Source organism: Botrytis porri, assembly GCF_014898465.1.
Source record: "Botrytis porri strain MUCL 3234 chromosome Unknown BPOR_010, whole genome shotgun sequence".
Taxonomy (NCBI): Eukaryota; Fungi; Ascomycota; class Leotiomycetes; order Helotiales; family Sclerotiniaceae; genus Botrytis; species Botrytis porri.
The window spans coordinates 26,393-40,581 of NW_024066084.1; the positions used below are offsets into that span (position 1 = coordinate 26,393).

The window sequence follows — 14,189 nt, forward strand, 5'->3', positions numbered from 1 at the left end:
AGTGAAGTATATACCAATACTAGACGGCGACTAATCGATATGAGCTTTATATGGATGTGTAATTAGACGAAAAGTGGAAACAACATTTGAGCCGGTGAAGAACTTGTCTCGCTCTTTTTTGTTGATGTTTTAGCATTAATTAGACTTTTGATTTTCATTGGTAACTTTTCTTTAAGTGAATCTTTAAGATTATCAACAGGGCAAGAGATGAATTTTATCATTGACAAGAGTTTTGAACGAATTCACTCACTGAAGTGTCGCCAATAATAATCGAATAAAATGAATATAGCAGGAGACTTACAGTTTTACCCCTCAATATTGAGCCAATCAGTACCGTATCTGATATGGAAAGTTCTGAATATATCTGACTTGATCATACGATTTACCACTAAAGTATGATCCCCATGAGACAAATGCGTATTGTGGTAGTAATAACTTGAAATTTTCACGAAACTCGTTCGTCTAAAAGTTAAAAATTCAACAAAAAAGCCTGGGGTTTGTCCTCAATAGCAATTAAATGATTAAAGTACCTACTTAGTAACTTTTTTTCTACCACGCACAAAAGGATTATTCGAGAGAAAAATATCCATTGTCTGCGACTCGATAGTCTCTTCAATCGTTTCTCTCTCCCCCGCCCAAAAAAATTCAACAGGACGGGCTTTACAACAAAGCATATAATGAGCTTCCCCTTAAACGAAGTCTGGAGCGAACTTCTGCGATCTACCTCAAATAATGAAGCGATCCTGAAAGAACTTCTCGAAGGTCGTCCAGAGGTCGAACGGGCAACAGATTTAAACTGCATGCTTATGAATTATATTTCTATCATCTACAAGGTCTTCAACATAAAGATAGAACGTGAACAGATTGATCCAAGAGGTGTGTAAGATACCCATATTACAAAGAGAACAAAATTGACAACTGCATCGGTTTAGTTTGGCTACCCAGTGACCACGATTTTATCGAAATGCTGAAGTTATTGGTACGCTACATAAATGACATCACTACATGGATTGAGGACCATGATCAAACCGGCGTGCCTTGGACCTCTATTGGTGGTAAGCATCAGTATGGCACAGATGCAGGAAACAAACTGACAAATTGTTCAGAATTTTACGCAAAGTCATTGCTCGAAGTCGACGCGCAGTGTCAGAGATGGTGGGTATTGGCCGATATGACCATCTTCAATCCGGTCACTACTCCGTTCAAGACACTTCCAACGATGCCGCTTAATGAAGAAAATATTCTGGAAAAATTCAATCCAGCTACCTTCAACCGGTTTCAAGGCGCACCATCATTGTCACACATGGAAGATAGTCCCACCGAGATTGGTACATTTAGAGCTCCGCCGTCGCCAGCATCATCATCATCGAAACGGCGTCAACCCTCCGCTACTGCTTCCTCAAGTATCAGTTGCCAACCCTCAACGATGTCCCTCGACAAAGGCCAGATGCCAGTCGAATTTACTGACAGTTGGAATGATGGTGGAGATTCAAGCTTTTCCTCGCACAATTCATATTGTGATATAGATCAGAGCTTCTTATATAATGGCGGCCTCGAACCTGGAGGGCTTGCTGTACAACAGACTCCTGTTTTCATACCACGCACACCTCGATTGGAACAGAAGGGATTCGCACCATCACCCAACCCGAGTTTGTCATTTCAAACACCTGTTGATAAGCGGAGCAGATTCTATCAGCAAATACCTCCGCCTGCTAGAAAGATTGCTATACCACGGCTTGAAAAACATGGGACTTTTGAGCCACTCTTGCCAGCAACCGAACACTCAGAACATCGACCTTCTCTGCATACTCCACAGACGTCCACTTCTGGACCAATTAGAAAGAGAGGGTACACAGATGTTTTGCCGCAAGCTTTGAGAGGAAACCTAAAAAAGCGACGAGTAGTGGCTGGTGAGATACCCCAGCGTAAATCTGGATACACTGGAATGCAAGAATTTCCACCTGGCCCTAAACCTCTGCATGGCTCCCTAGGCAGCATTGCGGGATTTTCTAGCGGATCCTATAATACCAATCACTCAGCCTCGGCAGCTTCCAGTCCCGTCGAGAGAAATGGGGAAACGCTGCGGACTAATCTCAATAGCGTTTCACACAAGGTTGCAATCGGTTCGCAGATGGATTGGAGTAACACAATTTCAACCGAAAATAGCCCACAAGGGAGAGCTGGAAACATCCTTACCACACAGCAGGACTGGAACGACACTGTATCAGCCGCCTTTGACTCAGAACAGGGTGCGGCGAACACAGGTCTCGGAATCTCAAGTCCAGAAATCAGTCGCGATTCCTCAAACTTTCCAGGAATTCCTATGATGTGTACAGATATGAGTATAGGAAATGCACGCCCGGCTAGATCCCAGCAGCCAATATACTTCAGTTCACCAATACACCCCTCACCGATAACCGGAAGTAATTCACAGGGGTAATGTATCCGGTTTTATACGATTAGTTGAAAGTCGACTAACACTTGGTTTTTTAGTGCTAGCCATAAAAGCTCACGACGTCTGCACCACGGTGCAGTCAAGAGAGATTATGTTTTAGGCGAAGATCAATCTTTAAAAAACGACCAGTCAAATGTGTTCAAACAATGGTAACGTGTTTGCTTGTCTGTGTAAATCATCAGAGAATAGGATTGTGTTGCAAGAGTTCGTTTTGTCTGAGTAGCAGACAAGTACTGTGGTAAAGAAGCACGATTGAAAATGACCGCGAGGTGTATGCTTTCTCATTGCGAAGGACCGGAGATAGGACCAAAAGTGCGGGTAAATATGTGGATAGGCCTCAGGAAACTAAAAAGGGGGAGCATATACTTGAAGGTATACAAATCTCAGACATAGCTCTTCAGTTTGCACTTTGTTAAGGTCTAGAAAGTGGCGTGCTCATACCTGCATTTGTATGTGTCTCCGGCGTTTGGGCGGAGAATTGGCCAATCCAACGTTTCAAAACTTTGCAAACAATCGGTGCCTTTCATGGTTCATTCCATTTTATCTTCTGTGACTTTACGCCTCGTGGCCCAGGAGTGATTCATTTCTAATTTCGATACCACTATTCGTGTAGCCCCCCGAACCTGTAGATGCGCCCGCAATACAATCCTATCTGTACAAACGTTTCCAATATAAACCTTTCATCCTTTTCTATTTACTTGATTGAGTTTCCTGGCCGTTGATATCTGTTCTCTATTAGTATTCGCAGTCTTACGTACCCCGCTCTGCATGCCTGCACATACCTGACTCTTCGTATTCTGTCCTCTTACTGGCAGGCCCATCGCATGCCTCCTTCCCCGGTAACTACCCATCGTCCTCATTCTTTCGATGTTATCCTGCAACCTTCGTTTCAATTCGGTCTCTAAAGGCATGGTGGAAAGCTCAGCGGTCAGAGATGAGACCGTTTTTTGTGACAAGGAACCGACAGTCGCCGTGGGATGGATGTAGTGCTTGGCCATAATACGAGTTGAAGCTTGATTCCCTAAGCCATAGAAGGACTCCAAAGATTTCTACACGCCATGAGTATGCGAATCAAGAATTGTAGCAGGCTCAATAGGAATTGGATGGGGCCTTACCTTCACCAAGTTTCGCTCAACGAACGAGATCCCCAGGATGAAAACCTGCAGCCAATGTCAATGCCCGAGTAGAGAGAAAGGATCGGCGCAAACATACCATTTTCAGGGAGTTTTGATTATACCGGTACGAGGGATAGATGTCTTTAATGTCTCTCACAGTTCTTAATTGATCATAAAGATGTGAAAGTTATCTATCAATTTTGATAACGCACGGACTTCTTGTGATGACCCTCAAGCCTCCCTATTCCCAGGTTTGCACGTGCCATGTGGCGCTAAAGGTAACGACACCTCTCCACAACTCGAGCTTCCTCTGAACAACATCACTTCTTTCTTTTAAGATTCTTCTTGGAGGTACATTATCTTCTTTTTAAAACTACATCCCATTTAGTCGATATTCAATTGACTTCCAAGATGCTCACACTTCAACGTTTTGTAGTCTCAGCACTACTTATCTTAACTGTTACCTTCCTCTTCTTCGCTCAAACGGCCGAAGCTGCTAAAGGACCAAAGATTACCCACAAGGTCTACTTCGACATCAGTCACGGTGATGCACCCATGGGCCGTGTTGTTCTAGGTCTTTATGGCAAAACCGTCCCTAAGACTGCCGAGAACTTCAGAGCTTTGGCAACTGGCGAGAAGGGATTCGGATATCAAGACTCTACCTTCCACCGTGTTATCAAGGACTTCATGATCCAAGGAGGTGATTTCACAAAGGGTGATGGAACCGGGGGCAAATCAAGTAGGTTGCAAAATCTGCGAGCGAAGTACGGGGTTCTAACAATTGATAGTTTACGGAGCTAAGTTCGCAGATGAGAACTTCAAGTTGAAGCACTCCAAGAAAGGTCTTCTCAGCATGGCCAACGCCGGAAAGGATACCAACGGATCCCAATTCTTCATTACCACTTCTACACCTGGGTGAGTAATTTCTCGCAAGTCCTGCAATGGAACTTGCCATGCTAATTCTCTTTGTAGTCATCTTGATGGTAAACACGTCGTCTTTGGCGAAGTTTTGGAGGGATATGAGATCATTGAGGCAATTGAGAACGTAAAGAAGGGAGCATCAGATAAACCGGTTGAAGCTGTCAAGATCACTGAGAGCGGGGAATTACCAGTACCAGAAGAAGGTATCCATGTGGAACTCTAGAGTAGACTCCTTTTGTGGCATGCGAGCATTATTGGGAGGACTTACTGATTCGTCTGTCTGACGTGCTGTAGATGAATACGGTACTGCTGAATTTCAACCCGGCATGGAAGAAGTCGAAGTTCCTCTTACACCAAACGACCCTTCCACTCCTGCTGCTGCCACCGCAGTCATTCCAGTTGTTGGTACCCTACCAAAAACCGAGACAGAGGAGTTTGGCTATGCTGATGAGGCTGGTTACACTCTTTTGCAAAAGGGATTGTTTTTGGCTGTTATTCTAGGATGTGTGACCTTCTATGTACGAATGAATAGAAGAAGCAAGAAGTTTGAGAGGTCAATCGTCTAGTTACATAGCTTTCCATTTAGAATCACTCTTTACATACATTGCTGTTATCATCTCAGTCTATTTACATTCTTAGTTTCTATCCAGTTTCTGTCTCTGAACATGGTATGCTATTACAAAACAACCCTTGTGGATGTTTGATTCCTGTTAATTAACCCTACACTTGAATAATCATCATATCACCAACACCCCTGACATTTAGACCAACTCTGATTTAGACCAAGGATCGTGCACCGCAGCGCCGATCGTTCGTACCAATGAATTTCTCAATCACACACGCCTTCTCGAGTACTTCAGGTTCCCATTCCACCCAGTGTTCGCTGTTCTTACCAATTCTCTCGAGCCATGGTCTCAATGCCCTAAAGGCCATTTTCACACCCCATCCCTGGATCATCACCGCTTCTTGGTTGTTGTTTGTCGCGTAGTGTCTAACTATTGAATCACAATTCACACTAACACAGACATCCTCTTCAGGCCAGTCATCTAGATTGACCATACTCTCCAGTGCAGGTTCCGATGGGGTAATACAGCCCTTGATGAGGCTAGAGAGTAAACTGGATTCTGCGGTTACCCACCTGACTTTTTGTAGACAATGCTCATAATCTCCGCTCGCCGTCAAACTTTGAATCAAGATGCGCTTATCCATGTGATCATCCGTCCTACGACTTGGTTCAGCAGTGGTATCGCCTCTCCAATCGCTCGGCTCTTCACGATCTGGGTCGTGAAGTACGATATTTCTGACAGGTATGTAAGTATATCCACGCTTTTTTGGAACTCTCTCTCGTGCAAAAATATACCCCGCGCGAGGTTTCGGCTTTATGATATCGTCGTCCCCTGTTAAATCGATAATCTCGTATCTCGCCTTCTTATTATTTGCTTTTGCCTCGTATGGTGATTCTCTCTTTGCAGAAATGGTCTGCTGATTGCTATCTGAAGTTTTTCCACATCGAGCGGCTGATAAGTGTTTTGGTTTCTTGATGTAAGAAGACAGCTGCTTGTGCATGAGCTCTCTAGCAGGCTTGGAAACCAACAGGAGATCAGCCAAAATCTGAATGTTCTCCAAGTCTCCCTCAGTTGAAATGGCAGAACTCAAACAGCTAGAGTATAACCAAAGCTCCTTAACAGGCCACTGTGCTATAGTGCTATGGTTCATGTTCATATCATGAAATCCTGATTTTATGACATCGTACATAAACATCATCTTTCCAGGCACTTTGATCTTCAGTTTGCTCGATATTGTTGGGTCGTGACATATCTTCACGTCGTTATCTTTCACGCTCCCACCTTTCTTCCCTTCAAACAATACTTATAGCATAGGCATTCGAGAAAAGATTCTATCCTCAGACACCTTAGTATAGTAAGCGCTAGGGCTCTCATCCGTGCATCGAAAAGCTTGTATGAGCAATGGTCTTTTATTTGAACGATTAACTCTGGAACTGAAGACTCGGTTAAATTTCTCCATGCTTTTCAATACTGTATACTTCTGGTGTGATTCTATTAGGATCAAACATACGGGTATTCGGGATCATTAGGTTCCTCATTTTCAAAACACAGAGGACAACGCTCGCTCGGTCAAACCAAAGTGACTGCAATTCATCCTGCACACCTCATCTTCGAACACATAAGTAAAGTTCTTATATGGAAGATCACCCATATTCGCTGCCCATCAAGACCAACGATGCAAAGATTGAGGTTCAAAATGTGTTATCTAAAAACAAAGTCGACTTGCGTCCAGCTTCAGATACTCACTCAGACCAAAACACATCTCTTGGTGTGGATATGTGTTATTGCATCTCACTGGTTTTAATTTTTTAAGGTGTCCTATCTTGACAGTCAGAAACTGATATTATCATAGATTCTTCCAAGCCCCATCCTCCTCTTGCCATAGCAGAATCTGCTGCCGCCTCGATGAATGATGCGCCTCAATCCGAAAACTCATTGCGACATGATAATAAGGACCAACGAGACTCTGCTGGCGGCACTAGAATCAACCCACACGTTGGATATGAGCACAACTAGTTCGATCGATTCTCAAAGTCCCCCGCAGAAGAAGCCAAATGGCCGCGTTCTCTATTGCGACATTCTCGGCCCCGATGGAACGTCTTGGTTGCCAAAATTATCAAGGAAACAAAGACAAATAAAGAAGCAATGGTACCGTGCGGCTGTTGAAGCGAAGAAGGCTACGAATGAGATGCTTGCCGCTGCAGAGGTAGCAGAGAATTCGGAAATGAGAGATGCGCTGTGACATCTACTTCAAGAGAAAGCGATATCATGGTTCACTGCTTATGATAGCTTCACAGAGTATCGACCAGAATGAAAACAGTGTGAAGAGAATACTCTATTATTGTGTTAGGTGATCGTTCCAGAGAAGGGTGAAACTGGATATCTGCAATGTACACGTGAAATTTATGGCCCTCCATCAATTCTGGAAGGCAGTATCTGGCCAACAACTTCAGAAGTGAGCAACCTTGCCTTTTAAGCTTTTTCCCGCACAAATCATTACTATTTACAGGCACGCCAACTATCTTCCAGTCCTCTTGCAATCATAATCAATGGCATATTGAGGCCAGAGAAATGAGACATGATCGTAGGTGCAGAACTTATCAATGCTACAAGATTCCATGCCACACTCAACCCTCCACTTCCTGTTTTTGCTTCCCCAATTTAAACCCCATCAATGAATGCAAGTTCAATTGATCAAGGAATTGGTGTGCCTATCTCCAAACATGCTCAGAGCCCTTGTCATCATCATCATCATACCACACAGGCTTCTTGATAAATTTATCATTATCTTCCTTGGGATAATCCTCAACCCAATCCCATTCATCTTCCCCACTACCATCTGTGGAATTCCTAAGCCAATGATCAAGAAGATGTGACGAATGCTCCGGATAATCTTGAGTGTAAGCTTCACGAATTTGTTCGTAGCTCTTTGCTTCCACCATATTACGGATGGCAAAAATACCACGAGCGATTAGTGGTTCGATATTCTCTGAGTCGTCAAAGGAAGTATACGCCATCATATATTCGTCCCATTCCACATCATGGTCGGCGAGCTCACCAAAGCCTACGTCGAAATGTTTGTCCTTTCATTGAGTAGAATAAAAATGAGAATGTAATCTTACTGTACCAGGAGCAATGATGCGAAATATATGATCGTGAACGCAAGCTAACTGTTCGCTCCCCCAGATTGAGAAATGATTGAAAAATATTCTATTTTGATCGAAATGTAAATGAACGGCAAAGGGCGTTTCCTTTCCGAAAATATTTAACAATAGATTTGAAAGTGATAGAAAGTTCGTTGAATCCTCCTTCTCTCCTTATTTGAGACTGGAAGTTACCCTGTGGTGGCAAAGTTAATATTACAGACGAAGAGAAATTCAGTATAAATCCCTATACAAATTTCTGTAATATATATAATAATATTAATTTCTTTTTTGTTATTAACGAAATACTGATTTTGTTAATAATGAATATTATTGGTACGAAATGTGACTCATTTATTGTTGAATTTTAAAAGAAAAGAAGAAAATAAGGGCCCTTGAAGGCCTTCGAATATTAGAGTTGTGGGAAAGGTAGATGGAAGAGTGTGTACATAAAAACTAGGAGAAGATCATAGAGGTGAATAGGAGCTAAGGAAGGGAAAGAAGGGAACAAGTGTAGGGACTAGAATAAATGAAAGATATTAGCCAAAAGTCTAAAGGGGGGTTTGTTTATTAATTATATTACTTCACCTTCGATTTATTTTTTAATTAGAAGTTTTATTATTATATTATATAATATAGAATATATTAGATGAATAATATAATCTGATTTTGATATAAATAAACTTTTTTATTTGAAAATAATTGTCTTAGATTAAAAGTTAGAATTAGTTTTCGAAATTCAAGAAATTCTTTAAGATTCTATTAATTAAAATAAGCTTTGTAAATTACTAAAATCTGAATTAATTATATTAATATTTTAAAAATGATTTATTTAATATATAATTAAAGGATTGAAGAATTTATTATAGTGATAAAGAGTCCACTTTATTAAGCACTGATTCTACCACTATGGGGCGTTGCTACATAGTCATTGAAGTGTTTCTTGTGAAAATTCGAGATGCAAAGGCTTTTGATACAAAATCGTTTGTGAAAGAGACAACATGAAAATGGAGTTTGCTCAGAAATAGAGTATCACAAATCCTTAAATCGGAATAGGCTTTAGACTCGATATTTTTATCATTCTCGGTAAAACAATTATCATATTCGTCGAGGACATCATTGCTGACAGCTACCTGGCGTGAGATTGAAGCGGTCAAAACTGCTTCACATAGCACCTTAGACCCTATCTCATTGCTGAGGACTTGCTTAAGAACGACTTGGTCTGTTGATAGGAAAGCGTTGTATATGGCTTTTCACGTAAGGATGATGGACAATAGATCAGGGACGTTTCCGATAAGACACTCAATCGATTGTATCGCTTCAACGGGAAGCAACTCTAGCCTACTCTTTGATTCTTTCGTATCACACGGTTGTAAGTTCAGCTGTGCATGTTGATAGAAATATAGGTAGGTAGCTATGGTTTTGGATGAGTCAATCAGGATTATGACTAGGACGGGCGCGCTAAGGGTTATGTAATCAGGCCTAAGGAACATGTTCACGTATGTCAATTCTTCTACTGCTTTTGGTCTTATTTGTCTCAATGGCACCCGAGTCGATTTCTTTATAAGATTGAAGCATCCATCAAAGCCGTCCCAACACTTTCAACCACCCAATAACGATAGAATGTAGACATGAATGTAGTACTTGAGGGCAGTGCTCGCAATGAGTAAGTTGGATAATACGGTTGGAGTGAGTTCACCGAAGTGTAAGATGGTCGCCCGTGTTTGGGTGGCCTAGGTCGGTTCTTACCTGTTAAAAGGGTTTGTGAAGTGGAATGGGTTGATAATCTGACATCATTGAATGATTTTCAGGAAAACCCATAAATCTTCGATTGCTGCCTCAAATTCAGCCATATTTGACGTTCAACTTTTTCGAACGATTATAAATAAACATTTACTAACCAAACCATAGGTCGGGTCGGATAGTAGGGGACCCAATGACCTTTTTAAGACTAGCGGGCTGGGTTGGGTCTTGAAAACGAAAGTACGAACTCCCGCGTAGCGACCACGGGTTGAGGGTGAGATTCGGGTTGAGGCAAACGCTGACACTGAACAAGCTGTTTCGTCTTGCAAGGGCGCGGCTTGCGAGAAAAGCAGTAGGAGACGAGGAGCATTTTGATAATGAGAGGCAGCGTAGGTCAGAACCAAGACCCAGTAGGTCAGAGAAGAAATCTCAGCAGCAAGGGAAAGGAGAGAGAAGAACACTCCTTAAGCAGACGTAGGAGGGGTCAGATTTCTGCTCGAATACGGAGACCGAGAGTTCTCCGAGCGAAATCCTACGGGTAATAGCACGAAGAGATCTTTTTTGTGTCTTTCTTGCTAGTTTGTTATACTCTGGTCCCCACTCTACTCGTTTCGGCTGCTCGATTTTCTGAGTTTTGAGCTGGCGTTCATTAGACTTGTTTCCCGTTGTATCTTTGAATGGTTTGTTTTTGTATTCACACTTGAGTTTGAGATTTGTATATGCTTTAGAGTTTACAATTGATTCTACCTTTAGAGTTAGAAATTGAGGTCAGCTTCAGGCTTCAAGTGATAATAAACCTCTCTTTCTTAATTAAACTTTACTTCTATGATTGAGATGTTAGTTATCATCTAAAATAATATGTCTGCTACCCTAAATTTTGCACACCCCTCCTTTCGGACAACATTTTACAGCTCCGAAGAATTTCGAGCTGTCTTCTTTATTGTTAGACCACAATCCCAAAAGAGACAATTCAAAGGGTCCAAGCCCTTCAAGGAGGGAGAAAATAGAACGAAGTGGAGGAATGTGACTTCACGGAAGGAGGTCTTGAAACTCGCTCTTTCAAAGGGTCTTCGAAACTGTAAAATTGCTCAATCTCTCAATCGTTTCTCCCTATTTTAGGCTTTGGCTCAAGATCACATTGCAGAAGCCAGGTTAGAGCATTATTGCTCTGAAGTTCCCCCACACCCGGCTTATTGGGGATGCGTAGTACACAATTTTTTTTTTTTGCCCATGTGTCTGAGACTGAATGTCGAGCTGAAGTGTATCCACATAGGGTAAACCCCTTGTGACTCCCTTCATCCCCCAAACCCCCTTCCGAAGCCCATAATTATTTACCTAGCTTGTGTCGAGCGATCAGTCTGATTAATTCCACAGCATATTAACATATACTCACATGGTTTTTGGTCAAGTAAAAAGACCCTACGCGGTACATGAAGCGTCCATCAAAACCTCGACACAAGGATTTTCTCGCTGGGCTTTGAAGCATGCATCTTCAAGCAATATCTACCCAGATATGAAGACCATTGTATCAGAACTCGAATTTCATTATCTTGGTATGTTCCACTTCCAAGATCAAAGTCAAAAAAATCACCCGACTCAGGCATTGAGGGCTAGTATAGGAAAAACTGTGGTCTGTTGGCGAGTTTTGTGGGGATAAGGAAACTTCCATTTCAAACATCTAGTTCGTAGCTTCCAGCACTGCTTGTTTGATTGCTATATCTACACTACCCAGGTTGTTGATATACTTTCATAGTCTACTTGATACCTCCTTGAACCAGTTGACAAAGCCTATGAAACCTCCCTTTGATATTGTAGATTATTCTTCACAAGTCGAGAACGACCCCGAAAGTATGTATCAGGAACGGCATCCCTACTCACAAATCTACTCAGATCTCCGCGTTCTCAGGATACTGACCAAGTTCCACCACATAATCGCAAATAATTTCAGTCCTTCCATCCGGCTATAAATTCTCAACGTCATCCTCCAGCTAGGTGGCATTCACATCCCGAGCACCAACAAACCAATCAACCTTAGATCCCTTAAGTAGCTCGTCTGCCGGCCATGTTACCCATTCGCCACTATTCTTTGTCACTCGCTCAAACCACGGTCCGAGTGCTTTGAAAGAAGAATTCAATCCCCAGATCTGGATAACAAGTGCCGGCGGCTTGCCTCGTTTGGCATGGTCACCGATCACTCGTTCCACTTGATAGTAATCGAATCATCGTCCCTGAGGACCATCTTCAATTTGCCAGGTTGCTCTATTGGATGAGGTTTGTCGTAGACTATGGCTCGAAGTAGTGTAGGCTTATATAATGCCCATTCAGGATCGATCACTTCGTACCAACTCGCATTCTGCCTTGTATGAGCTCATTATGACAAGCTTAAGGGTCTTTAGTGATACCACAGTCTTCTCTCTCCTGTAGGTATAGCTTCAAACCTGTTGCTTTTTCGGAATGCCCGGCTCCACTGTGTTTGACTGAGCGACTGGTAACTGGTCATTCCCTAGACCATGATTTTTTGTGAAGTTCTTATTCATAGAGCTTTCTACTAAGCGACTTTTTCCAGGGATTGTAGGTGAGCTCTGCAGTTTTGGTGGACGCGATATACTAGGTCGGAACGATGTAGATTTTCTCGAACGAGGGAGCGTAGAACGTGTTAGCGGTACCTTGGATTCTTTCTGAGGGAGATTCTTAAGACCTCTGGCCCTTGCCTTGGAGTTCTTCTCTGGTAGCTTGCGCTTCGTGTCAGGCTTTTCGAGAGTGGAATAATTGCGCTTGAGCGTATCTGATGCGGCAATCCTCGTACCTCTACTTGAAACTCCACGTTAGCTTTTCCAACAGAGCGCTGCCAGCACATCCAGTTAAATAAATAAAAACTTGCCTAGAGATCAAATCATTCAAGTCTTTGCCGTCATAGTGTTCGGAAGAGCAAACTTTGGAATGTTCTAATCCATCAGGGTTGTCAAGATCAATAGCTCTGAACTGACTGCCAGCTTTGGGGTGAGTGTAGGGGGTGCCAATGGATCTGAGGGTATCCTTCTACCTTGATGTTAGCCTACTAATCTCCGCGAAAGTAACACTTCATCCCACCCAATAGATAAAGGTGCTGTAGCAGTACTCTGAGATGCATTGAAATAATATTATATCCTTCGAGATGATAATTCGGGGTCAATGGCTTTGGCCAAATTCTTTATCAGATTCTCTCCCAGCTCTGACAAATCTCGTCTTGACCACCCTTTTCCATTCGTATTTGCGAGTTGAACAACTTCCGATTTCCATTCCTGAGCCCTTTCAACTAGTTTTCCTTCTGATCATTCTGGTGCCAATGAAGATCTCTATGAGTCATGCTTGGCTAATACCAATGTTGCCAGAAGCTACGTTGAAAGCTTGATTGTCGTCGTCTTTGAGAAAGAATTTGTGGGCTATGATAAAGGGTTTCTAATGAAGTCGTGTAGACTACCCACCTTTTTTTAGGATGCAATTGGTGTTATTCACTCAGTTTCTGTAGCCGGCAAGATAGATTGCAGTTCGGATGTTTCGCTCCCACATAGTCATCTTTGATACATTTCTAATGAGAGATTTACGGGCAGCTGCTTACAAGCTCCAACACCAATAGAATGCCCTTTTTATTTACTCGATAAGAAGAATGAGGTTCAATTCCATGCTCCTGTATTCGATGAGAGTTTTATTTTAAACTTCCAATCAGATAAAGTGAGCTCATAATATACCAACGTAAAGGTGTCTATTCCACATAGCGTATAAGATAACTCATGAATCTCCAAGAACACAGTAGATTCTCATCGAAACTATAAATTCTAGATACCTAGGTACATAAACAATAAGATTAATGCTGAGCGTACCGCCAGTGAATGTATATACTAACCGGTTAGTTATCACCTTTCAAAATTTGGAATTAACTTGTTCTTTCATTATTTGATATCAAAATACAAATCATCACCATCCAATGATAATAATTGATCGAATTAGATCTAAAATAATATCAAATAATCTTTCTAGGGACATTGCTAATTCAATTCTCACAATGTCCCATTAGTTCGTGCACGCAATACTGTACCTACTGAGCCGTATTTTGCCGCACTAACCTACAGTAACGAAATTAGAATTTAAGCGATGGATCACATGTCCGTTTGAACTGACTCGAGAATGTTCTCAAGTCAAAGGGTAGCTCGGACTTTCAATTTCATTGCAAATACCTACTTATTATAAAACTATTCGCGAATGCCGG

General features: G+C 42.1%; 6 protein-coding genes across 7 annotated transcripts; 2 read left to right on the forward strand and 4 right to left on the reverse strand.

Moving 5' to 3' along the window:
• Positions 1 to 677: 677 nt before the first annotated feature.
• Positions 678 to 2,608, forward strand: EAF01_007505 (uncharacterized protein; the record flags this gene model as incomplete). Its single annotated transcript, XM_038915760.1, has 4 exons — positions 678 to 876; positions 933 to 1,055; positions 1,107 to 2,436; positions 2,494 to 2,608. 4 exons carry the CDS (start codon positions 678 to 680, stop codon positions 2,606 to 2,608), a joined length of 1,767 nt encoding a protein of 588 aa, XP_038768231.1.
• Positions 2,609 to 3,135: 527 nt separating this feature from the next.
• Positions 3,136 to 3,670, reverse strand: EAF01_007506 (uncharacterized protein; the record flags this gene model as incomplete). Its single annotated transcript, XM_038915761.1, has 4 exons — positions 3,136 to 3,180; positions 3,238 to 3,504; positions 3,571 to 3,615; positions 3,668 to 3,670. 4 exons carry the CDS (start codon positions 3,668 to 3,670, stop codon positions 3,136 to 3,138), a joined length of 360 nt encoding a protein of 119 aa, XP_038768232.1.
• Positions 3,671 to 3,981: 311 nt separating this feature from the next.
• Positions 3,982 to 5,057, forward strand: EAF01_007507 (uncharacterized protein; the record flags this gene model as incomplete). 2 transcript variants are annotated; one of them, XM_038915763.1, is made up of 4 exons in its annotated part: positions 3,982 to 4,309; positions 4,359 to 4,485; positions 4,543 to 4,694; positions 4,786 to 5,057. In XM_038915763.1, 4 exons carry the CDS (start codon positions 3,982 to 3,984, stop codon positions 5,055 to 5,057), a joined length of 879 nt encoding a protein of 292 aa, XP_038768234.1. The 2 variants fall into 2 exon arrangements, with proteins under 2 accessions (XP_038768234.1, XP_038768233.1); XM_038915762.1 differs by having other exon boundaries at positions 4,543 to 5,057.
• Positions 5,058 to 5,268: 211 nt separating this feature from the next.
• On the reverse strand, positions 5,269 to 6,255 carry EAF01_007508 (uncharacterized protein; the record flags this gene model as incomplete). The annotated part of the gene is made up of 1 exon (XM_038915764.1): positions 5,269 to 6,255. One exon carries the CDS (start codon positions 6,253 to 6,255, stop codon positions 5,269 to 5,271), a length of 987 nt encoding a protein of 328 aa, XP_038768235.1.
• Positions 6,256 to 7,768: 1,513 nt separating this feature from the next.
• EAF01_007509 (uncharacterized protein) lies at positions 7,769 to 9,693 on the reverse strand (the record flags this gene model as incomplete). The annotated part of the gene is made up of 4 exons (XM_038915765.1): positions 7,769 to 8,140; positions 8,180 to 8,308; positions 9,178 to 9,394; positions 9,458 to 9,693. 4 exons carry the CDS (start codon positions 9,691 to 9,693, stop codon positions 7,769 to 7,771), a joined length of 954 nt encoding a protein of 317 aa, XP_038768236.1.
• A 2,441-nt stretch (positions 9,694 to 12,134) lies between these two features.
• On the reverse strand, positions 12,135 to 13,222 carry EAF01_007510 (uncharacterized protein; the record flags this gene model as incomplete). The annotated part of the gene is made up of 5 exons (XM_038915766.1): positions 12,135 to 12,296; positions 12,382 to 12,751; positions 12,783 to 12,982; positions 13,003 to 13,062; positions 13,160 to 13,222. The coding sequence occupies 5 exons, from the start codon at positions 13,220 to 13,222 to the stop codon at positions 12,135 to 12,137; spliced, it is 855 nt and encodes a 284-aa protein (XP_038768237.1).
• Between the last annotated feature and the right edge of the window lie 967 nt (positions 13,223 to 14,189).